At 41.3% G+C, this 23,610-nt stretch overlaps 2 protein-coding genes across 16 annotated transcripts in view; both read left to right on the top strand.

The window, feature by feature from the left end:
* The window catches only part of neo1a (neogenin 1a), a 143,074-nt gene extending 130,301 nt beyond the window's left edge, over positions 1-12,773 (top strand). For 5 of the 13 annotated variants that reach the window (XM_079292287.1, XM_079292285.1, XM_079292289.1 and 2 more), the window contains 11 exons: positions 1,805-1,943; positions 3,311-3,418; positions 3,917-4,111; positions 5,729-5,797; positions 6,022-6,151; positions 6,325-6,569; positions 7,174-7,266; positions 7,624-7,794; positions 8,491-8,778; positions 9,073-9,206; positions 9,771-12,773. In XM_079292287.1, the coding sequence (XP_079148413.1) occupies positions 1,805-1,943; positions 3,311-3,418; positions 3,917-4,111; positions 5,729-5,797; positions 6,022-6,151; positions 6,325-6,569; positions 7,174-7,266; positions 7,624-7,794; positions 8,491-8,778; positions 9,073-9,206; positions 9,771-9,923 (1,725 nt within the window). In that variant the 3' untranslated portion in view covers positions 9,924-12,773. Of the gene's footprint in view, positions 1-1,804; positions 1,944-3,310; positions 3,419-3,916; positions 4,112-5,728; positions 5,798-6,021; positions 6,152-6,324; positions 6,570-7,173; positions 7,267-7,623; positions 7,795-8,490; positions 8,779-9,072; positions 9,207-9,653 lie in introns of all 13 variants that reach the window. The other 8 variants (XM_079292281.1, XM_079292280.1, XM_079292284.1 and 5 more) reach the window with 6 other exon arrangements.
* Positions 12,774-14,973: 2,200 nt separating this feature from the next.
* On the top strand, positions 14,974-22,849 carry snx1b (sorting nexin 1b). 3 transcript variants are annotated; one of them, XR_013772990.1, is made up of 15 exons: positions 14,974-15,098; positions 15,932-16,082; positions 17,119-17,237; positions 17,336-17,402; positions 17,636-17,679; positions 17,816-17,957; positions 18,039-18,117; positions 18,254-18,329; positions 18,471-18,584; positions 19,509-19,602; positions 19,763-19,968; positions 20,169-20,312; positions 20,602-20,682; positions 20,848-21,476; positions 21,644-22,849. XR_013772990.1 is itself a non-coding variant. In XM_079293857.1 (15 exons), the coding sequence occupies exons 1-15, from the start codon at positions 14,979-14,981 to the stop codon at positions 21,692-21,694; spliced, it is 1,560 nt and encodes a 519-aa protein (XP_079149983.1). In that variant the 5' UTR covers positions 14,974-14,978; the 3' UTR covers positions 21,695-22,849. The 3 variants fall into 3 exon arrangements, 2 of the variants coding, with proteins under 2 accessions (XP_079149983.1, XP_079149982.1); XM_079293857.1 differs by having other exon boundaries at positions 21,405-21,476; XM_079293856.1 differs by lacking the exon at positions 21,644-22,849 and having other exon boundaries at positions 20,848-20,993; positions 21,405-21,476.
* The last annotated feature ends 761 nt before the right edge of the window (positions 22,850-23,610 follow it).

Genomic DNA, 23,610 nt, shown 5'->3' with positions numbered 1-23,610 from the left:
CGGCTGAATACAATTAACTTTGCTCTGAACTGTTAACGGCTGTCTGACCGTACAACTCATCTGTAGATATACTGGTTTCATTAAACTCTCTACGGTCTATTAAGTAGAAGGACTGCAACTAAGGATTATTTTTTATTATCGATTGAAGTCATGTTCCTTAAGATTTCTGTCCTGGTTGATTTGGCTAACATCCACAAGGTGTTTGAGATTCAGCTTATTATTCTTCACTTGCAGCTCAATTACGATGATTACATACTTCCCAATAGTGTGTGTGTGTGTGTGTGTGTGTGTGTGTGTGTGTGTGTGTGTGTGTGTGTGTGTGTGTGTGTGTGTGTGTGTGTGTGTGTGTGTGTGTGTGTGTGTGTGTGTGTGTGTGTGTGTGTGTGTGTGTGTGTGTGTTGGTACATCTATCTTTGTGAGGACCATTTTGAGTTTTAGACCTTCGGGGTTTGAGGGTTCAGGCTTTGTTTTAAGGTTTAGGTTCTGGTTGAGTCAAGGGAATGCATTATGTCAGAGTGTGTGTGTGTGTGTGTTCATGGCTACATGCATGAATGCAAACCTGTGACCGAGGAGAGCTCCGATAAAGGCCGACGTAACGTTTGCTGATAAATTATTCAGCAAGGACAAGATAAACTGAGAACCAGAAAGAGTCTGTAGATCTGACAGTGCATTCTCCAAGACACACACACACACACACACACACACACAGACTCAGCAGTCAAGTATTGCTGCTTGATGCTTCAATTAGTTTGATTCTCTCACTGTGACAACAATTAAAGAGTTCCACAGGCTCATTGTGTTTCTGTCCCATTAACCAAATTCAATACGTTAACAAGTCTACCAGCTCTGTTTTCATCAGTGGATTCTTCACTCTGCTCTGAGTCTGATCTACATCCTGTATATGTTGCAAGCATATCTCAATGGCAGTCTCGCCAGCAGCGATGCCGTCACCTTAAAGCCGCTGTTCATCACGTCCTCTCTCTCTCGCTCTGTCTACGCTCGGAGCGAGTCTAGCCAGACTAGCTTGTACATTATTGAAGAGACGACTGCTCTCAAGCTGGCAGCGTGTTTCTCAAGAACAGAGTGTTTTCTTTTCCTATCCCACTGCCCTCTGTTTGACAGCCCCCACCGGAGAACTGCACTTTTGTCGAAGCATGCACCGTTCTAGATAGGGCTGTTAGAGACCAGGGCCAACCTGACTCACTGCTGCTGCGACCCGGAGCAAAACCTGCCCGCTCAGGCCAGCTAGTACCTCGATGAATGGTGATGCAACTCAGCATTTTTCTGTCAGTGTTCATGATGGTAATCGGCTGTATTGTGGTTTCGCAGCTCATTTACAATGACCACACTTGACTGAGCATCGCAAAATGTAAAAGGTTATGGATCCACTCAGTGTGTGTGTGTGTGTCTGTGTGTGTGTGTGTGTGTGTAATGTATCCTAAACTCTGCACAGCAATCAGAGCAGTGATTGTGAAATCTTTGAACCCATCTCTGTCGGTCTGATGGCAGACAGGCCACTGGGGTCAAGGGGATGTATTTCCAAGACTTCCTTTTCCGTACGCTGCGCGTTGTTTATAGTCCGATTTGCAACTTGAGATGCGAGACTGGAGTTGGAGTGAAATCAGCAGATTCATTGATTGTAAAAATACTCATTAGTTTACAATTAGTGTATTCTTGTACCTGGCAAAATTACTTTTGACTCCCTGGAGACTTCGTCACCGTTCGGTGGATTCAATCTGCCCTGAAATAAACTGAATTCTTGTTTATTGAGTGTGTTCTTGTGTGTTTGCCTGTTCCTCCCCAGATGGCCAACACCACCAGCCTGAACCACATGGTGACCGGTCTGAAGCCCAACACACTCTACGAGTTCTCCGTCATGGTGACCAAAGGGCGCCGCACCAGCACGTGGAGCATGACTGCACAGGGCACCACCTTTGAGACCAGTAGGCGCAAACACACACATACAAATACTCATGCAGAAACACACAAAGTGGACACCATCACATAAAGACATAAACCAACATGTCCAGTGTAACGAGCCCCTGTCTGGCTAGGAGTAACGTTTTACTTTTTGCAGCCCAAATGGAAGGAGAGGACACACCTGTGGAAAATCAAGCTGTCCTTTATAATATAATCTATATAATGATGAAGGTATTTATCAATAGATCTCAAACTAACTGCAAGTGAAATTGAGGAAAACATGCAGCAAATTTAGTGATTGGCGAATATAATTTGAACGCTGCTGCTCTGCTGTTCACTGAGAGCAACTCTGACTAACCCTGCTTCAATGCGAAATACGCAAATGGACAAATGATGAATCAATAATAATCATAAGAATGCAAATCGAGTTTTGAGTTGAAGCACATGAGTTGTTTACGTGTTTCTCTTGATTTGCAGACCGTTGGCCAGGTGTCTCAGCCTGAGGAGCAAACCAAGACCTGACTCTTTTATGGGTTCAAGCTCATGAAACAAAATACGTTTTGTTTTGGTTCCTCATTCTTCCCCTGATTTATTATTCCATTACTGTTAAACTGCATGTTACCTTTTTGCGTGACACAATATCTGAGGGATGGCAGTGGATGACTACTGTCTCCCCCTGAGTCCGCTGCAGCTAAATTGCATAAATTGAGTGTATTGGTGTTAAAATGACTCTTGAGGGCTTTTATATCCATCGGCCATTCTGTGTTGAAAATACACTGTTCAATCCCTCAAGTGTTTGTTTAGATTCGGGCAGTGCTGCCAACTAATACTGCAGATACTAAAGTGCCCAAACCTCATTTTAAGCTGCAACTGCTGAGCTGAAAGTCGCCTGACAATAAACCGTACATTAAAAAACTAAAGCTTATTTTCTTTGAAACGGCCTCTTTATATTTGAGATTTATTGGACTTTTTAAAACAAATCAAGTGGAGCTTTTAATTGTTTTTTGTAAGAGGTGAGGAGAACAGCCATTTTTTTTTTGTAGTATTATTTCTGCCCAGCCAGGGGTTTGTTTCACAAGTGGATTTTATCTCCAAAGTCAAACACACACATTTAAAAGTCATAAACTTCAGGTCATCAGCTTTGAGGGCAGTAGAAGCACTAACGATATATACACAACGCGTAGACGCATTAAATGCACATACGGTATCAAAAATATGTGCTAAGCTACACATGCAAAACCACACACACAGTTTACTCATATCGTGTCGTGAAAGTTACTTATGATGATGAATTTGAAACCATACTAAAAGGTGTGCCACCTTTACCTTTTATCTGAACTTATCAACGACACAACAAATGTCCTGTCTCAACCACCTCTTACCCTCACAGTTCCCAGCTCCTCTCCGAAAGACGTGACCGTGGTCAGCAAAGAGAACAAACCTCGCACCATAATCGTCAACTGGCAGCCTCCCTCTGAGGCCAATGGAAAGATCACTGGTGAGTCTGAAAGTCTCTCTTGTGTGTTACATATATTGAGGTCTCGCAGATAAATCTAGATTTAGGTTCAACCGATATTTTCCTCTCCAACAATGGAAGAATCTGGTGTTTATGGAGTGAAGAAAGTCAGATTTCTGAGCTGTTTACCTCCTTTTGTTTTTCCAACAACTCTCCAGAAAATGTTGACTAAGGAAATCACATTTCGGTGGAGAAGTGATCTCAGCGAAAATATTCTATATTTAAAATGTACAAAGAAAATTTGTATCACAAAAATCTATATTTTTCCTCTTACCTAGAGATTTCTGCCTTCTCTTCAACATGTTGGGACGATATAATACTCTGCTTGTGATGCTCCAGCCCAAAAATATCATCTCTAGATAATCCACAGACGTTGTTGTAAGAAGTTTCATGTAGGAACTGTGGGTGAAAGTAAATAGTTTGGGGTGAACTGTCCCTTTAACATATTTGCCTCTCTCTTTCAAACCCTCCCTGTTCTAGGCTACATCATCTACTACAGTACGGATGTAAACGCAGAGGTCCACGACTGGGTTATTGAACCAGTGGTGGGCAACCGCCTGACCCACCAGATCCAGGAGCTGACACTGGACACGACCTACTACTTCAAGATCCAGGCCCGGAACTCAAAGGGCATGGGCCCCATGTCTGAGGCCGTTCATTTCCGCACTCCAAAGAGTAAGTTGGTGGGATGAAAACACGCTGAGGACAAATGGTGCAATGAAACTACAGTCACCGTTTTGCCGCATTAAAAATGTTTTTACAGTTGAAGTTTAGAATCCCACCTGTAACTTAAAGCGCTGTATTCTTTCTCTGGTGTTGGTGGAAGCATAAAAGAGAGAACGAGTATTGGATTTATATTAGTCAGGTCGCCAACAGCACAACTCCAAATAAATCTTGATTTTGCTCTGTGTTTGCTGAAACGTCATGCATAAGAGTTCCATGAGCAGTGATTCAGACCAAACGCATTAAAAGAAGGTTGGTGAGGGCGTGTTTCCCAAACCTTTTTATCTGGGGGCCCAGTTTTTTAAATGACAAACCATCGCAAACCAATTCACAACAAACTGGTCATTTTAAATACATGTACATTTTATGAATCACAGCTTTACAGAGTTAAAAGGCTGTCTCGTTCTTTTCATGTCCACTCATCAGATAATCAGATGTACACTTGCCTTTCATGTTGGATTCAATGTTACGACAGTCGGCTACAATTGTCGGAACAAAATGAACATTCAGGCTCCCTCTTGTGTTTCATAGGTGAATTGCAGATATAAACGCCAAAATAAAAGACTATGGAAGAAATTCAGCTCATTTATTTGGCAACCCGCATGACATCTCCTGCGATCCACCAGTGGGTCCCGACCCAGTCTGTGGTTATGACTGGTTTGAGGCACTGGTGAGACCGTGAAATGCAATCCAGGAAATCCAGCTGAAGTAACGGATTGATGCGTTTCGAGGTTTTATCAGATCCCAAAACACTGCACAACAGACAGGGTTTCACAGCCCTAAAGAGTTATCACAGCGGCATTAAACAGTTGAACGACACGCTTCACATTATAACGTTCTCCACCAGGAATGTGTGCTTCTGTGATTGACCAACGCAGCGCTTTGCTACAGTTCCTAGACAAGTTCCCCTGACGAAGTTGTTGCGAGAGTCTCTTTAGTGCTGAGACGGAGACGTTTCCCAAAAGCCGCTGCAAACACCTTGTTTTGTTTTTCATATGAATGTTTTTGACAGAACCGCATTCTTTTTTTGGGCCATTTTTACTCGTGGGACGCAAATTATTGTCTTGAAAACCAGTATGTGTTTCAGATATGTGTGTAGGATCATTTTTGTATCTTTACATAGATGCTTTGCTCTTACCTGGGTCTGTAGTTCACTCTCGCTGTTTGGTTCTCATTCTTCTAGTTTTGCCTCCTTCCTCCTCACAATCCCCCTCTCTCGCTTCATTTCTGTCTCCCACGCGGCTCTTTTCAGCTAACCTGTTTTTTGCTTTTTTATTGTCTCTCCCTCCCCGCTCTCCTTTGGCCTGTTAAGCTGAGTCCTCTGACAAAATGGCTAATGACCAAGGTAAACTCCCCCTCTACACTTTCTCTTTCACTTGCTGACTCTGCAGATTACCATCTTCTGGGCTGATGAAATCTCGGGCTGCATGACCGGCAGAATCGATTCGTGCTTGTAGAAATGTTCGGATTGTTATGTATCCCGTGAATGTTAGACAGCGGCTTAAATGTGACAGTAGAAAAGGCCACGAAAACACTTTCAGTAAAACATTTTTTTCCGTTTTGAATCAGCCTCAAATCTTCCACCGAAAGCGGGGCCTTCAGGGAACCAACATCCACAGGGCCCGGGAACTGCACTTGGTAAGATTTTGCTCTCACCTGCCGCCTTCAACAGATCCTCCGCTATCATGCCTAAAACTAAAATCATGATGTGATTGTGTCTCTTCTTCTTCTTGATGGTGCTTTTTGAAATCAGCAATTTTGGATTTGTGTCCTTATTTTTGCGACAGTTGGGTGTCTTTTGAAAGAGGTATTTAATAATGTATCTCGTCTAATCAAGTCTTTCTCCTCTCGAGGTAAATCAGGGGTGGGAGGCAACAGCGAAGGTCACATCCTGGTCATTGTCATCATCATCTCAGTGGGAGCCTTCACCATCATCGTGGTGGTGGTTGGGGCCTTCCTGTGCACGCGGCGCACCACGTCCCACCAGAAAAAGTAAGAGGCTCAGTCACACTTCCTGGTCCTCCTTTTTGTTTCACAGTCCTCCATCTTCTAACTCTGTTTTTACTGATCTTCATCTCAGCTCTCTCCCGTGTCCCCTCGTGCTTGTACTTCTCTCTCTGAATGAGGTCAGTCTTTCCCCTTGACCTCTTTGTTCTCTCCTGCAGAAAGCGAGCGGCCTCAAAGTCCTCAAACGGCTCCCACAAATACAAGGGGAACTCCAAAGACCTGAAGCCGCCGGATCTTTGGATCCACCACGAGAGGCTGGAACTGAAACCCATGGACAAGTCGCCAGATCCCAACCCGGTCATGACGGAAACGCCCATCCCCCGCAGCTCGCAGGACATCACGCCGGCTGATAGCGGCCTGGATAGCAACCCCCACCTGCAGCAGCGGCGCAACTCCTACCGTGGTCAGTCTTGCCCCGAGGGCGGAAGACTTCAAATTGAATGTTATGGGAAAGAGATGAAAGTGAAATGTCATCCTCGCTGCTTGAGCTTACATGCATAATAACACAGAGCAAACTTCTCGAGTTCGGTTGGCAGACAGGGAAAGTACATTTTGGGAGCTTGACTTAGAAAACTGTTTTTTTTCAGGTCGGAAATGTGTTAATACCGTCAGGTTTGCTTCTAGGGGGGATGACTGCAGGAGTGTCGGCGATATTGGGCTGTTTTTCTGATTTGTTTCACTTGTGTTTGCTGTTGGTTTATCTGTGATTATCATGCAAAAAACATTTCATGCTTTTCATACATAATGTCTATCACTTATGTCATCACGGCAGTGCTGCGAGCACCCCCGTTGCCAATGCTACAACTTTCAGCGCGTGCAGTAAATCCACTCGATTTAATAAGTTCACAGCTAGAGAATGCCGAGTGTGATGATGATATTTATAAATGCAATTAACACAATGATATAAAACGAATGAAGGATCCGGAGGTCTGCAGACGGATTATTCACACATAAAAACGCAGAGTAGCGGCTCTTTCTGATTGGCTGGTTTCCACCGCACCTTTTAGGCCACGAGTCAGAGGACAGCATGTCGACACTAGCAGCCCGACGAGGGATGAGGCCTAAAATGATGATGCCTTTTGACTCGCAGCCGCCTCAGCGTAAGTGTGTGTGTGTGTGTGTGTGTGACTGATAATGATCAGGTAACAGAGTGAGCAGTCAGTTGGGAAAGTTTTTGCATAAAATGTGCTAGAGCACAAAGATTTTTTAACAAATTACCAATTTTCAAATTCATGTCTCATCAAGGGAACAAATCCATGTCATGCTTCTACAAAATATTCATTTTTATGTGACAGAGTGACTGACAGAGAATATTCAAGTGTGTTTATTACAGGAAACTGCATGTGTGTCTCGTCAGCAATACTTCCACGTCCCTCATCATTATTACAGCTGGTTAAACATCTCGTCCTGTGTGTGTGTGTGTGTGTGTGTGTATCCATGTCCATTTCCATTCACAGCTGTGATTAGTGCGCACCCCATCCATTCCCTTGATAACCATCACCACCATTATCACATGGGCAGCCTGGCGTCGCCGACGCGCAGCTACCTCTACCACCAGGGCAGCGGGCACCCGCGCCCGCACGCCTGCTCCTCCCCCGTCTCCCATCGAGACAGCGTGGACTCCACAGGTGAGACACGTCTGCCACCTGCTGGACAGCAGGAGACGCACAGAGGAGGACAGTTGCACCAGCTCATGTTCATTCATTGATTTATTTTGCTCATTCATTCACATGCAGCTGCCATCTTGTGGGTTCATATTTAATTATTCCAAAGTGTTGCTAACCACTCTTCTCTGACCTCCCTGCCTTACGATTTGCTCTCTTTCTCTCACTTCAACTTTTACCAAAGTAAACAAAACTTCACCAGCTGGATGCAGTCAGACATGCGAATGATTTCAACTGTCTGTTGAGTTACAGCTGAAGGCTCAACTTTTAAACGTTCAGTTGACAAAAGATATGAATTATTATTTAGATTGTTGCTCGAACATTTTGTTCGATTACTTGATTGATTATCAAATGAGTTTGTGGATTAATCGACTTATTGGTTTCTGCTCTAGTGCGTTGTACTCTTGTTGCAAAAAGTATAAGAAACCTGAACAAAATTGAGGAAACACTTCACATATTACAAAGTTCATATAGGAAGTTTCCATCATCAGAAATATTAACTTCATCACCTGTAATGCAGCGCACTAGTTCTTTCACTAAATGTGTCTGTATGAAGACGGTTACTGCTCCCTGTGAGAGTCAAAGTTGTAAGCCCATCTCCTCCTCCTCCTCCTCCTCCTCCTCCTCCTCCTCCTCCTCCTCCTCCTCCTCCTCCTCCAGAGTCGGTGAGGAATACCCCGAGTTCGGAGCCGCTCCCTCCAGCCACCGCCTCCTCCCAGGCCTCCTGCCCCTCGGAGATCATGGCCGACCCTGAGGGCAGCTACCACGGCTCCACCACCACCGAGGAGGAGCCCAGCTACTCCAGCAACCTGCCCCCCCACCGCTCGGCCCACCCTCACGCCCACGCCCACCCACTCAAGAGCTTCGGCGTGCCTGCCATCCCAACCACCGGCCATCCGACGTACGAGTCGCCGGCCCTGCCCAGCACCCCGCTGCTCACTCAGACCGGTAAGCAGAAACACAGACACACGGAGAATGTATCAGACATTGAATGCACATACAATACTTGTTGATCATTTCATTGTTCGTTTTGGTGTTTTCATGGGATTTTGTTGATAAAACTTGTGGGAACAAATCAAACCTAGTTTGAAAAAAACGTACTCACATTCTGGGACAATGTGACGGATAAATGTGGTCCAGTTGAGGAAAAACATCAGACAGGGACTCGAGGTTCATGTGTTCGCTCTCCATTTCACCGTCATTTGTTGCCTTCACTGACTGTTGTGCGTTTGTCACGTTCAGGGCTTCCTACTCACCCCCATGTTGTTAAAACAGCCTCTATCGGAACACTAGGAAGGACACGAACACCGATGGTCGTCACCGTGCCCACCGTTGATGTGCCAGAGACCAGCAAGATGCTGGAAGATGTCGACAGCGTGAGTACAGCGCCCCCCACTGGCTGCTTGTAGCCATGCAGTGAATATCAGAAGTTATATTCTTGTCTTTTTAAATGATACCAATCACACTCCTTCCAAATCCATGTTTTCTTTGGCCACTGGATTATACAGTTACTTTCCACTGGACATTGGTTTTAACCACATTTTCTGTATGTTCTTTCTCTCTTTTTTTAAATTCTTTCCAACTTCAATCTCACCATTTCTTTGTGGCGTTGTCGGCTGGCTTTTGATCAACTCGTTTAACTTCTAACACCTGATCTTAACAAAACCCATAACTGGAATGTTTTTTTTGTTTTTTACCGTTTCAACTTTTCTCCTAATCCCTGATTGGCTGCTGACCATCTGTTGACATCGGCTTCTCTTTTGGATGTTTTGCTTTTGTCTGCTGCCTTTTTTTGTTTGTTTTTGTTGTTTGCTACGCTTCAGTCCCATTGAACCCTCCCAGCTCGCCTCACCCCACCCATACGACTCCCCATCCTCTGTTAAAGATCCCTGACTGACCCTCCTCTCCTTTCCTCTCTTCTCCTCCCTCCCTCCTTCCAGGTGCTTGCCTCCCTCCCCCCCTGCCCCTCCCCCGCCCCTCGCAGTAACCCTGTTCCTCTCCCTCAGAGCTACGAGCCCGACGAGCTGACAGAGGAGATGGCCCACCTCGAGGGCCTCATGAAGGACCTGAACGCCATCACCACAGCGCCATGAGCATGCACACACACACACACACCTACCCACACAAACACACACACACTCTTTCTCTGTCATCCACACGTACACACAGAAAGACGCACACTCTAAAGTCAAACAAACACGCTCAAACATGAACCTTGGTAGCCAGAGGCTGGTGGACACAAAATGGCTTCCTGTACCCAAGAAAAACTCTCGCGTCCCCCTGCAGAGAAAAAAAAAAAAAAAGCAAACAAACTCCAGACTGAAACTTACGAACTTTTTTCGGCTTACCTTGCTCAGTCTCAGGGAGGAGATTGTCATGAGAGGAGGGGAAAAAGTGATGCGCTTCATCTTTTAATGAAGAACCATTCTCAGAGACGATGAACATTTAAAACATTGGTCACTTTCAACCGGAAGATTGTGAATTCTTTCCTCAGCAAAAATACGTGCAGTGTTTTTGTTTTTCGTGGCGAAGGTTCGCTCGCGACGAGACGGCGGTTGATTCAATGTCGAGTCAAAAGGAGAAAGTCCAAAAAGATGCTGGTTTTGATGTTGGTGCTCATGCGGCGCAGTCTACACACAGTGTTTGTTTGATTCGTGTTTTCTTTGTGCATTTTGTATATCTATTGGGCCGTTTCAGTGAAGTCAACATTGGATATCAGCCCCCCCCCTTCCTCCTATACAAGCCCACATTATTCATAAACGTTGTTTTTACCCCCTTGTCTTATATTGTGCCATGACTTTTTATTATTTTCTATGTTATTGTATTATTTTTTTACACACATATCCTTATAAACATGTACATATGTTGTGTGTTTTTTAAACTGCCTCATTCTTTTCGATTTTTCCCATCTGTTTCATTGTTATTTGGGATGAAAGTGGGATTACAAGCGAGTCCTGAAGCTCAGTTTTCATATCAAAAAGGGGAGAGAAGCCTGATGTGTTTTACTGTATATTCTCCTCTGGCATGGTGCTGCCCCCTTTGTACATTAAAGCGTCTTCTTTCTCAGTCTTCTGTTTGTCGTGGGAGCTCCGTTTTTAAAGAGCCTTACCAACGTGTGTGTGTGCGGGAACCATACAAGACATACTTCTCTGTAGTCCTGTGGGACTTGACAGTATCTCCTCACAGGTCAGGGGTACCTAAAGGACTCAGGGCGCTGACCCCCCCCCCCACCCCTTCTAAACAGAAAATAACTCACATGACACCCAGTCAGTCAATCAATCAATCAATCACCTGCAACAGACGAGTTATCTTTTATACGAGAAGTTCGATCGAATGTGTGTGTCGTTTCCAAAAACCAATATTTGGTTTCAGACGTGCGTACTGCAGGAACCACGTGTGCATTTTCCCACAGCGGTGCGTTTGCTGTTTTAATCCCCCCCCTGCTGTTCTTCATCAAATGCCCTGGTTCTTTTACAAAAGATGGCTGTTTGAATGGGACTCCCAGATTCTTTTTTTTTTACATGATAGTTTTTGTATGAAGAAAAAAAAAAAAAGCTCGTTCTATACACAAATCCGATGTAAAAATGAAAAAAAAAAAAGAAAAGTTCATCTAAGAAACTAGTTTTTCATTACCCTCTTACCCAAAGAAATTTGTCATTTTCAATCATAGTAATTTGCTCTACTTTTGTGAATACCATGTTTCTCATGAATGTACATCGTCATGAATGTCAATATAACTGTAAGAGATTTTAACTATGGATACAAACGAGGAACACATGATTGAAAACAAAGGAGGGAGAAAAAGGGGCGGACTCCATTTGGGAAATAATCTATTGAGTTGTAAACAGTTGAACCTGTATTGCACTTTTTCACAATTTTTGAAAAGTACATTTCTTACATATCTTGTGTTTTAAATATCCAACGCTGTTTGTGTAACGTAGTGTCCTAGGTAAGCAGCAGGCAGCTGGTCTTGTTTTTTATGTTCATTATTTTTATTTTATTTTTTTGCTTCAGAAATGAAATGAGCAGCGGAGTTTACTTTGCAGCTCATGATGAGGAATTATGTTGTTGCTTGTTCATGTACAGAGCTTTCTCTGCTTTCTGTAGAAAAAAAATCTGTGGCTTTTTAAAAAAAATGTTGAAAAAAAAGTTTGGAAAAAAAAAGTTTTTTTTATTGGTGCTCCTATACATTGTGTATACAAACTATTATGAATACTAACAAAGTAAATGTTTCCGCTCGTCTTCTTTTCATCCAACATGACCAGGATGCTCGTCACAATCGAATGTGGTGGAATGTAACTAAGTACATTTACTGAAGAAGTACAATCTTATGGTACCTGTACTGTACTTTAGTATTTCCATTTGATGCTACATTATACTTCTACTCCACTACATTAATTTGTGAACAGTAGTTACTTTGCAGACTCAGATTATTTATAGAAAATAAGAATCAATTTAGAGAAATCAACAATAGTTTAGATTAGCTCCACCTTTACTAGCTGCAACATTATACGTACACATTAATGCAGCATTGTGTATATTCATGTATTATAATACTGTTTATGGTTTTGAAATGCAGTACTTTTACTTGAAACAGAGTATTGTCCCACTGAGGTGTTGTTACTTTAACTTTATGATCTGAGTACTTCTTCCACCACTGCTGAAGTGTAAAGAAATAGGTTGTTATTGGTAATACACAAAATCTACAGTGTATTCTGCACCAACAGACCCAACAGTATGTAACTTCATGTAGTATTAGAAGGCTTATGATTACTGGGGAAGAGGAAATGATAAATTGAATGGTCAACCAACAGAAACTATTCAGAAACAATATTAACAACAGATTCATCTTTCAACAACTTTTTATGAAAATTGCCAAATATTTGCTCGTTTTCTTGGTAATCTATGTCCAACTGAATATTTTTGGGTGTGAGTCAGACAAAACAAGCAATTTAAATATTTTAATGTTTCACTATTTTCTGATGTTTTACAAATAAACCCTTTCAAGCAATTTGTTTGAGAAATTATCACCAGATTATTCAATAATGAAGATAATCGTCAATCAAGCCTTAAAGTCTAGGGTTGTGTGTTCGTTTGTTTTAAATTTCCTTGAATGTGAAACCTAGTCAATGAAACCTTTTCAGCCTCACATAGTCAAAATGTTAAAGCCTCTTATTACACAGATGTATTTCAGATTGTGACGATTCAGTTTCTGAGTCGATCTTTGTATAGTCAGAAATATTTAAAAGCCAATTTCATAATTGTAGTTCACTTCTCTCACGTGGATGAACGAACCTCTTTGTAGGTCTCTGCACTGCAGCATGAAGGTGAGTTAACTGGTCGTTTGATCAGATCTCTAGCTTTGATCTTCTAACACCATGAACTGACTCACTCAGCATTTGGCTGATTGTTGGTCATTTTAAGATGATGCAACTGAAAAAACGTGTGGCGGGATATTAAATTGAACTATGACACATTTGAATATATTGACATTTACATATGTTGACATGGACAACTGATTCCTAGTAAACTGATTTCTGGAAATGCTGTATAAAAATAGTCAGTTTCTTCACGTCGGCTTACAAAAAAACATCTTTCCTTTCACTATTCAGTTACATGTGGCATCCTGGTGTAACGTGAGTGTTTTAGAGGTTACAAACAGGGATTTTGTTTGTTTTTTGGTTAGCCAGTCAGGCCTAAAAACACCTTAAAATTGAGAACAGCCACTTTCTACTCTGAAGTGTAGTATTATATAAAATCACACATGACAGTGTGCTGCTGTGCAAAATCATCTCAGGCTCTATGTCGAGAAATTAAAAAGTTAATGACTTTGAGATGGCTTCACCTCACTACACTGAAAAGTATTGATAAAGTAAATATTAGGTTTTTGTCCTCCTACAGTCTTACCTTTTTGTCCTCATACAGTCTTACCACCCTTTTGACTTTGTCTCTTTCAATTATTTTATAATCAATAATCTAAATCTGTTGTAGATTCAGAGATATTCGGTCACTTCAGGTAAGTTATTTTTAAAAGTGTACAAATTCTGTAAACCGCCTGTGAAACCTGTAAGTCAGGCATGTCCAAAGTCCGGCCCGCGGGCCAATCACGGCCCGAGGTCAGATTTTATACGGCGCGCGCCTTCTGTCTTAAAATGCATTATTTATGGCCCGCCAGCACAGTCAAAACGGAATGAATAAATCATACAAATTCAACATGCAATTCCTATTTTTATCCTATTTATTTGTATCCAGTCTGGCAATCCAGATCCTTTCAGCCCTTTTCCTCTGGGCGATGTTCCACCTGGGGTTACACTCAATGACAGTCGTTAAAACAGATTTCCATTCATGTAATAAAAAGTGTTTCACCAAAGGTGTCTCCATCTTTTTCCTCTTCAGTATATTGTGTTTGTGTTGCATGAAACGAATAGATATGGTGTTGCCTGTTTCACCCACATACTGTAAACCACACTTTTTACAAGAAATGAGATATATACAATTTTTTGACTTCAGTTACTTTAGTTACTTTGCAAAAAAAGTTACTTTTTTAGTTACTTTTGAAAAAAGTTACTTTTTTAGTTACTTTGGAAAAAAAGTTACTTTTTTAGTTACTTTTGAAAAAAGTTACTTTTTTAGTTACTTTGCAAAAAAGTTACTTTTTTAGTTACTTTGCAAAAAAAGTTACTTTTTTAGTTACTTTTCAAAAAAAGTTACTTTTTTAGTTACTTTGGAAAAAAAGTTACTTTTTTAGTTACTTTGGAAAAAAAGTTACTTTTTTAGTTACTTTGGAAAAAAGTTACTTTTTTAGTTACTTTGGAAAAAAAGCATAGTTGTTGAGATGTGTTCACACATGAATGCTTACATTTGGTTACATTGCTATTTGCTGTCATTGAAAATAAAATGATAAAATAACAATGTATGTATAGGCTACTTGTATTGTTTAAAATAATGTCAGCAGGGACTGTTGGCCCTTGGGCATTTTCACATTATCAAATTTGGCCCTCTTTGAAAAATGTTTGGACACCCCTGCTGTAAGTCAAGGAGCACCGTCGATGCGCTGTCGTGTTGCTCGCCGACCAGCAGGTGTCGCTGCAGCCGTTTCCGCCTTCCTTCAACGTCCGCCTACGTCACTCCCTCTCACAACACGGAATATGGCGGCCAGCTCGGATCGAATTCCTCCTCCTTTCCCTGACACAGAGGAGCCGGGAGCCGGGCCGGGTGACATGGCAGACGGGGACAGTGACGAGGGAGAGGACATCTTCGTCAATAACGTGTGTTAAACAGCGCATTCGTGTTCATTGCAGCGTGTTTGTGACGGTTATCTTTGCATGAAGTGAACGAGGCTAGGAGTCAGCCTCTTTATCTGATCTGACCTGCATTCATGGCAGCCAAGATAACAGCTAACTTAACTGACTGAGAAGCGAGAAACTAGCCAGTCATGTTTTGTGTGGAAAGAAACTAATATGATTCATAAAGTTAGCCGAAGTTCGTGTGGGTACAAATTGAGCCGTTTTAAGTCGTAACTAGTAAGAATAAGCGTAATTTCCTTAAACCGTTATACCGCTCGTGAGACAACCACTAACTACGGTTAACTGTCACTCCTCTAATGCCACTAATGTTTGTATACTTACCAGTGAGGGAAGAAGTATTCATATACTTCCGTAAACGTACGAAAGTCTACTTAAGGTCTCCAAAGTAAAAGTCACTCTTAATGCAGTATGGCTCCTTTCCACAGTATTATATTATTATAGAATATTAGCCTATATTATTCTGTTTTTCTCACTAACGCTAACCAGATCATGTAAGATACTTTTGACGTTTTATTTTAGTTACATTGTTTACTACTGTGTATATTAGTAGTCATATGTTGTTGTTTTTATGTAAAAAAAACATGTCAAATAAACGTAGGGGAGTAAAAAGTACAATATTGTGGATTTTGAATATGTAGAATATGGAGTAGAAGTATAAAGTGGTGCAAAAAGAGAAGACTCGAAGTACAAACACCTCACATTTGTAATGGATGTTACAGTAGTTGAGTAAATGTACTGAGTTACATTCCACCCCTGGTATTTACCAAGTGTTTCTGTGTGCTTCCTGTCTGCAGAGGAACCCTGTGGCTGTGAGTCGAGGAGTTTCTCAGCCGGGTAATGTGAATGCAGAGCCTCCAGATGTGTTCAGAGGGGGGGAGGAGGCCCGCAGCACAACTAACCGATCCAACGGAGTTCACTCTGATGACGACAACGACCTGTTTGCTGGTGAGGAGACATTTTCTGCCCATCTTCATCCCACTTACTTTTAATTTGCAGAGCTTCGGCTCCTCAAAAGGAATTTAAAGTCCTGTGAGACTATTTCAAGCCTTGGTCGTGCTCGACTATTTTAATTAATATTTTAAACAGTCATTCCTCTGATTTAACAAGCTCACTAATCAATTAATAGTTTTGTCAATAGCTTGGAGGCTGCAAATGTGTAACAGTGAGACTACGTTACAAACTTACGGTGTGGAGTTTTAAAGATGTGGATGTTTACTCAACAGGTGAAGTCTAATGAAATTAATTTTTGAGTTGCATTATGGGAAATGTAGGATCTCTCTCTCTCTCTCTCGCTCTCTCTCGCTCTCGCTCTCTCAGAGATATGAAATGACCTTCATGGTGATGTTCAACTTGTTCTCAGGTCAGAATAAGTTAAAGCTAGGGTAGATAATGTATTTTAGAAAAGAATTACATTACATCCCGACAGCAATCAATAAATCAAATACTCTGACCAAAATAAGGAAAAGGTCTTGGAGTACTAACAATAACTATGTTTGTTGTTTACATTCATAATGATGATTTTGGGAGAGGGCTGTCAGTGTTGCCAACTTGGTGACTTCTTGCTACATTTGGTGACTTTTGGAGCTGATGCTGCTCGCTACTTTCAAAAGAGTTGGCAACACTGGGTGCTTTTTTCAGAACTTAGCTTACGTGCTGGTTTCTCCAATGTTGCCAAAGCCAGCTTTAACTGCTGAACATAAATTTAATGTTAATTTCCATAATTCTAATTCTCAGTGCTGTGGTCGTATAAAAGGTATTTTCTCCTCAGAAAAAGTCTCCTACGCATCCTTAATTAATCACAAAGTTGACAAAATGCATCACTCATGTGATGTACATGTAAGCTGCAGCTTTTCTACAGTATGGGAATAATTGCCAAATCAGCAGTTCTGTATAAATCAGGTGCACTTTAGTCATCTGTGTTTCTTTTCTTTTTGAATGAACGGAGTCATCCAACAATAAAATGTCTTTTTTACTTTCCCAGAGGCACACGTCAAGTCCGGCAGCTCCGCCAGGAAGGAGCTGTCCACCTCCTCTGGCCCGCCTCCATCTTCCTCCTTCACTCAGAGCCCTGCCGCCATGCAGCCCACCGCCTTGGAGCAGGTATGGGCCACGGCTGAGCTGCGCCTCCTTTAAAAAGCATTCATTTCATGCATGTTTTCCGTGATGGCTACTAGTTGTGTTCTTCTCCTTAATTACAGTTGGAGGAGGAAGAGGACAAGGATACTTTTGATGTGGATGTTGCCGTCACCAACCCTGAGAAAGTTGGTCAGTCTCTTTTTTTCATACAGTCTGTTTGTCGAAACTATAATACAGCTATATGTAATCCCCAGAATATTCAGATGTTATTTTTTTGGATGTAGTTGATGAGTTATTGCACTGTATAGTCTCATGTTTGTCTCATTTTAGTAAGCTCAATACTTTAAATGCACTGACACATTCATTTCAGACTGATTTCTAATCTCATCTTCAATTTCTCTCCAATGTTTCTGTCCTACTAGGAGATGGCATGAATGCATATGTGGCCTACAAAGTATCCACCAGGGTCTGTAGAAAAGCTTGTGTTGATACTTATATCTTGTGTATTTTTTTTACATAGCTCCAAAATCTGCAAATATGTCTAAATTTTCACTGGTGTTTCCAGGTTTTTCGTTTTTAAAGTTGTGGGTCTCTGCTTTCAGACCTCCTTGGCCATGTTCAGGAGTAAAGCCTTCTCTGTGAGGAGGCGTTACAGTGACTTCCTGGGTCTTTACGAGAAACTGTCGGTCAAGCAGTCGCTCCACGGCTGCATCATTCCACCACCACCTGAGAAAAGTGTCGTAGGTGGGTCTTAAGTATGTGCTCGGCTTGTTTTTTGGGGTGTTCTTTTGTGTCCCTTTCGGTGACTGTGATGTGGACCAACAGGAATGACCAAAGTGAAGGTGGGAATGGACGACCCGTCCTCAGTAGAGTTTGTGGAGAGAAGAAGAGCAGCTCTGGAGAGGCAAGGATCCGTACATGTTTGGGCCTTTTTAAACTATATTTCTACACATTCTCATGCTTTTGTGTGCATATTTTATGTGTTACTTTTTGGGCAGTATTTCTTCTTACTCACTTTATCTTGCCTTGTTGTTTTGTAGGTATCTTCAGAGAGTCGTGTCTCACCCGTCGTTGCTACAAGATCCTGACGTCTGTGATTTCTTGGAGAGAGAGGAGGTGGGATTTTAGGATATAAAAAGATGTTCCGGTAGCAATGAGCTGGATAATGACTTAAGATTCTTGGGAATGACTTTTGAAGTGTGCGTGTGCGCGTGCGCGTGTGTGTGTTTGTGTGTGTGTGCGTGTGTGTGTTTTTAGCTACCCAGAGCAGTGAGCACCCAGGCGCTGAGTGGAGCTGGCTTCCTCAAAATGATCAATAAGGCATCAGATGCTGTCAACAAGATGACCATCAAGATGAATGAGTCAGACACTGTAAGGGGAATCCGGGAGACTGTTGTGCATGTGGCCTGCATATAGAGATACATTTAATGACTTTGCCATCGAATTTGAAAAGTCCAGTGTTGGATAAACTTTAATGGATCATTGGATTTAAACCACGATGCAATGAACATACCAAAGTCTTAGTAGTCAAGGCAAGTAAGGATGTTATATCATTCAAAACTATATTAATTATTCAAGATTCAGGAGGTTTCATTTTACTTGTCACAGCTACATATGAGTACGCTTCGTGAAATGTTGTTGCGTCAAACTCCTAAGCAGCAGCAGCGCACAATACAAGTACAAGACATGATAAATAGCTGAGTAAACACAATACCAGTTAAAAATATTTAATAAAATATTTTTTAAATGACCAGAATATGCAAAATATAAAAGCTGGTAAACGTGCAAAATAGTAAACTTATACAAGATGGTAAACATCTTCACACAAACATGTGAACAGTGCAGATAAAGTGACAACAGGTGTTGTAGGTATACATAGACATAGGTGAATGTTGTTGGGTCAGGTATACATAGACATAGGTGAATGTTGTTGGGTCAGGTATACATAGACATAGGTGAATGTTGTTGGGTCAGGTATACATAGACATAGGTGAATGTTGTTGGGTCAGGTATACATAGACATAGGTGAATGTTGTTGGGTCAGGTATACATAGACATAGGTGAATGTTCTTGGGTCAGGTATACATAGACATAGGTGAATGTTGTTGGGTCAGGTATACATAGACATAGGTGAATGTTCTTGGGTCAGGTATACATGGACATAGGTGAATGTTCTTGGGTTTATTATCCCTGTCTTTATAGAAATTACAGCAAGACAAACGGGCCGTTGTAGACATGATGAAGTTGTTTTGCTGTATTTTTTTTCTTGATATTTTCACTCTGTGTCTGTCTCAGTGGTTTGAGGACAAGTTCCAGGAGGTGGAGAACGAGGAGCAGCAGTTAAGGAAGCTTCAGGCGGTGGTGGACTCCCTGGTCAACCACAGGAAGGGTGAGCTACCTCTATTACCTCTCCCTTCCTCGACTTGTCTTTGCACAATTTTCTTTTCTTTTCATCAAATTGTTTCAACCAAGTAAACAGAAGAGTACAGTCCAGCTCCCTGGCCTTTTAGGGTGAAACAAGTAGACTGAATATGTTTTCTGTTTCCCAGAGCTGTGTGGGAGCACGGCAGTATTTGCCAAAAGTATGGCCATGTTGGGAAACTCTGAGGACAACACGGCCCTGTCGCGGGCCCTGTCCCAGCTGGCAGAGGTGGAGGACAAGATGGAGCAGCTGCATCAGGAGCAGGCAGCCAGTGACTTCTTCATCTTCGCAGAGCTGCTGGCCGACTACATCCGCCTGCTGGGTGCTATGCGCGTAAGCTCACCGCTGCAGAATGGTAGTTTTACAGTAATGGAGAATCTTCAGAAGCAGGGAAGAGTAAAGCCTGGGTTGTTCCTGATATTCTGGATTAAAATGATGATATTGCATTCTGTCAGAGCAGCATAAGGACAGCGGCGTCTTTGGTTTAGTGTGTGCTACTTGCTCTCTGTTTGGTAAGTGTCGGATGTCCACAGGGGTGTTTTGACCAGCGTGTGCGGGCGTGGCAGCGATGGCAGGAGGCTCAGAGCACGCTGCAGAAGAAGAGAGAGGCCGAGGCCAAGCTGCTGTGGGCCAACAAGCCGAACAAACTGCAGCAGGCCAAAGACGACATCACCGAGGTAACTGACACAGTGTAGAGAAGAGTATTCTGACTATTTTAATAATTGATTAATCGTTTAAGTCTTTATTAAGTATATTTATTACAGATGTCTTTTGTTTCCATGCAAAGAAGTTATTTGAGGTCACCATGGGCTTTGTGATGTTCCTCTTTCACTAGTTTCTGGCAATTTAAAGACTTAACGATCATTTGATTAATTAAAACATAATAAATGTCATGTTATTATATCACATGACATTTATGTTTTTTTTTAAATTGTTTTTGTTTCCCCCCCTCATGTTTGTGGTCAGTGGGAGGCGAGGGTGACTCAGTACGAGAGAGATTTCGACAGGCTTGGCATGACTGTTCGCAAGGAGGTTCTCAGGTTTGAGGTATGTTTATGTTTTTCGAAAAGTTTGTCTGTGGATCACTGTAAAAACAAAAATAGTCACATTAAGTCTTATTTGATCCAAAATTGTAATAAGACATTAAACCATTCAAAATGAAAAGTGAATACTTTTTATAGGCACTGTGTATTTGACCTTCTGGAAATGTAGGGCTTTCTCATTAGCACTTGTAGTATCGAGAACAACTTCAATGTGAGACCAACACATTTCAGCAAGAAGCTTCATCAGGGTCACCAAGAAGCAAGTTACATTTCACAAGGAGTCTCCACCCATCGGACAACTTGAAGCTTAAACAGGTGCCCTGAAATAAACAGCCGACTGAGGCAAGATCTGGATGGATGAGATCTGAGCACATCGTTATAAAATGAGCTTTTACATCTGAGCAACTAAAGTTTTGACGTAAAACAAGCATGAAGACCGAAAGAGTTCATCTTTCCAGATCCAATAATTAAAATAGTCTTCTGAGGTGTCGCATATCCTTTTAATTCCAGTGAGTTGGCTCACAGGTAGAATTTTCATTAAGGTGAGATGAGAGCTGATATTTATATTTTTACCCTGCTGAATGGCACAATAAAGACCAATAGACCATCAGACTATGTTCCCTCTCCGTTCACTTTGGAAGTAGATGAAGTTCTACCAGAAATTCCCACAGCTGGCTTCTCCATCCTCGAAGAGCTTGAGACATGTCAACACTTTTGTCTTTTCAGAAAGAAAAAGCGAAGGACTTCAGGAGCCAGATAGTCAAATATTTGGATGCAATGCTGCAGTCTCAACAACGGGTAAACATTTAACGATATCAAGTGTTGTATTCATCATGTACGCCTTACTTTGTACGCTTTATTCATGGCTACCAAAGTATTCCTTTAACATACATTTGTCTTTATTGAAAGATATTGAGTGATCACATGTTAACTGTTTTTTCCTCTGGTTCTAATTTATATTCCAGCTCGTGAAGTTTTGGGAGGCGTTCCTGCCTGAGGCAAAGGCAATAGCTTAATGAAGAGGGAGACTTTATTTTAAGACCCCAACTGCCTTTTTCATACACTTTACCTCTTGACTACAAACTGAGAGGACACATTTTGAAACACACAATAAACTTCCATCCATCTTTTTTCTCTTTTTGATCATAGTGTATTCTCTTAACTTGTACAGTTCTTTGATATGATAAACTGCCTCATTTAACATTTCTTTGGCATAATTCCTTGTTGTATGTTCTTGACTGAAAGATGGTATAAAGCAGGAGATTACCTGTCCGTAATATTTGTAAAAACCTGCCTTGTCAGTGGGCTATGTATTTATGTTTCTCGCTTAAGCCAGTATATTAACGTGTTAAGACTACGGCACTGCCCTAGAGTAACATTGTGTGTAGTTTACATTAGAAGATAGTCGTGTGTAAGTCATTCCACTCTCTAACAGCTTATGTTGATAAATGCATGTCGGATAATGTTTTGATGCACTAAAATGAATTGTACATTTGGAAAAGCTGTTTTTTTTTTTTTTTTTTACTAAAACACCACTACTGATGACTGAGGTAATTTACAAGGAGTATTGGCACATTATTAGTGTATCATATAATGCTCATTAGATCATAGAAATCATTTGAAAACTCAAAGATTTGACGGGGTTACAGGCTCGTCACAGTTGTTACAAATGTGATGAAAGGATGTTAAGGTTACAGTGAGTGCAGGTTGAGAAAACACGATCACTGATATGTTGGTATTTTCTACGGTGATGTATTTGTTCCAATTGTGTTTATTATGTTAATCGATTTCTTCCACAACAGTTTTAAGTACCAAAGTCCAAAGTAACTCATCTGGAACCGCTGCAGAGATTGTTTTCTGCCCATAGATGACTTTTAAGATGTATGTAAACACTTACCGTACTTGACTCGAATCCTACAATTACTGTCAGATATTATCAGTAACATACATGTTTTTGATACATTTGTTAAACGATGACTGAAAGGCACAGACATTCAAGTGATATGGTCACTTATTTTCATATTCAGCATTTGTAGGTGTAGTTTTCCTGTCATGTCATCTTTACGTAAGAACATGCTTTATTTTTGTAACCACTTTTCATTGGCACACACATTTTCCTGGAAATGCTGAATAGGTAGATGTACAAAATAAATATGATTGGTTAAGCTTTGGGGACTGGTTTCACGTTTTCTTGTTTGTTGTCCCACTTCACTTCATTATCATGGTTGAATTGCAAAAATACGGACCTTTTTTCAGAAACATTTTTCTTTTTCTTTCCTGTAATTGGTGAAAACTACGACTGGACTTCAGTAATTTGTTCATGCCGTTGATAGTTCCACGTTGTATACCGACACTCTCAGACACTACGCATCATAATATATGGCACAGGGTATATTTTGTTGAAGCAGAACTGTTCTTGGGTAAAAAAAGGGGGCTTTCTGCACACCGAAAACCTGCTCGGGGAAGAAATAGCAATTGGAACATTTACAATTCCACGACTACATCAGGAGCAAAAAGACAGATGTGATCAGGATCCTTTATATACATTCTTTATAGTTGTTTCTCATTAGACCAAATCAAATACCTTGTATGAAAAAACCTTGGCAATAAATCGATCTGATTCTACAGATTTTTTCTTTTAACTGAGTTCTTCGACTTTCAAACAAGACATAATATATACAACATATAATTATATATATAGCAAGTGATATATCATCTTGGAAAAAAAACGAAGTTTTCTTATCCTCCATGATTAAAAATATAATACCTATAAATATATATGTGTAAAAGGTTCTAGCCAATCACAACATAAATGACCATAAAGACCCTTTGGTACACTGGTGAACCTCTTGCTTTTAATAAGATGAACTTGTGCACAACCCTCTACTACACGACATAGGTGTGATGGTACACTAATGAAGTAGACCCGAGA

Source organism: Melanostigma gelatinosum (assembly GCF_949748355.1).
Source record: "Melanostigma gelatinosum genome assembly, chromosome: 2".
NCBI lineage: Eukaryota > Metazoa > Chordata > Actinopteri > Perciformes > Zoarcidae > Melanostigma > Melanostigma gelatinosum.
The sequence above is the reverse complement of the archived record's forward strand: the minus strand, read 5'-3'. Positions and strand labels throughout refer to the sequence as shown.

Excerpts from the sequence above, each read along its gene's own strand:
- snx1b (XM_079293856.1), top strand. The coding sequence starts at position 14,979 with ATGGCGGCCAGCTCGGATCGAATTCCTCCTCCTTTCCCTGACACAGAG. Across the intron at positions 15,099-15,931 it reads AGGACATCTTCGTCAATAAC|AGGAACCCTGTGGCTGTGAG; the intron begins GTGTGTTAAACA and ends TCCTGTCTGCAG. Across the intron at positions 20,313-20,601 it reads CCAAAGACGACATCACCGAG|TGGGAGGCGAGGGTGACTCA; the intron begins GTAACTGACACA and ends GTTTGTGGTCAG.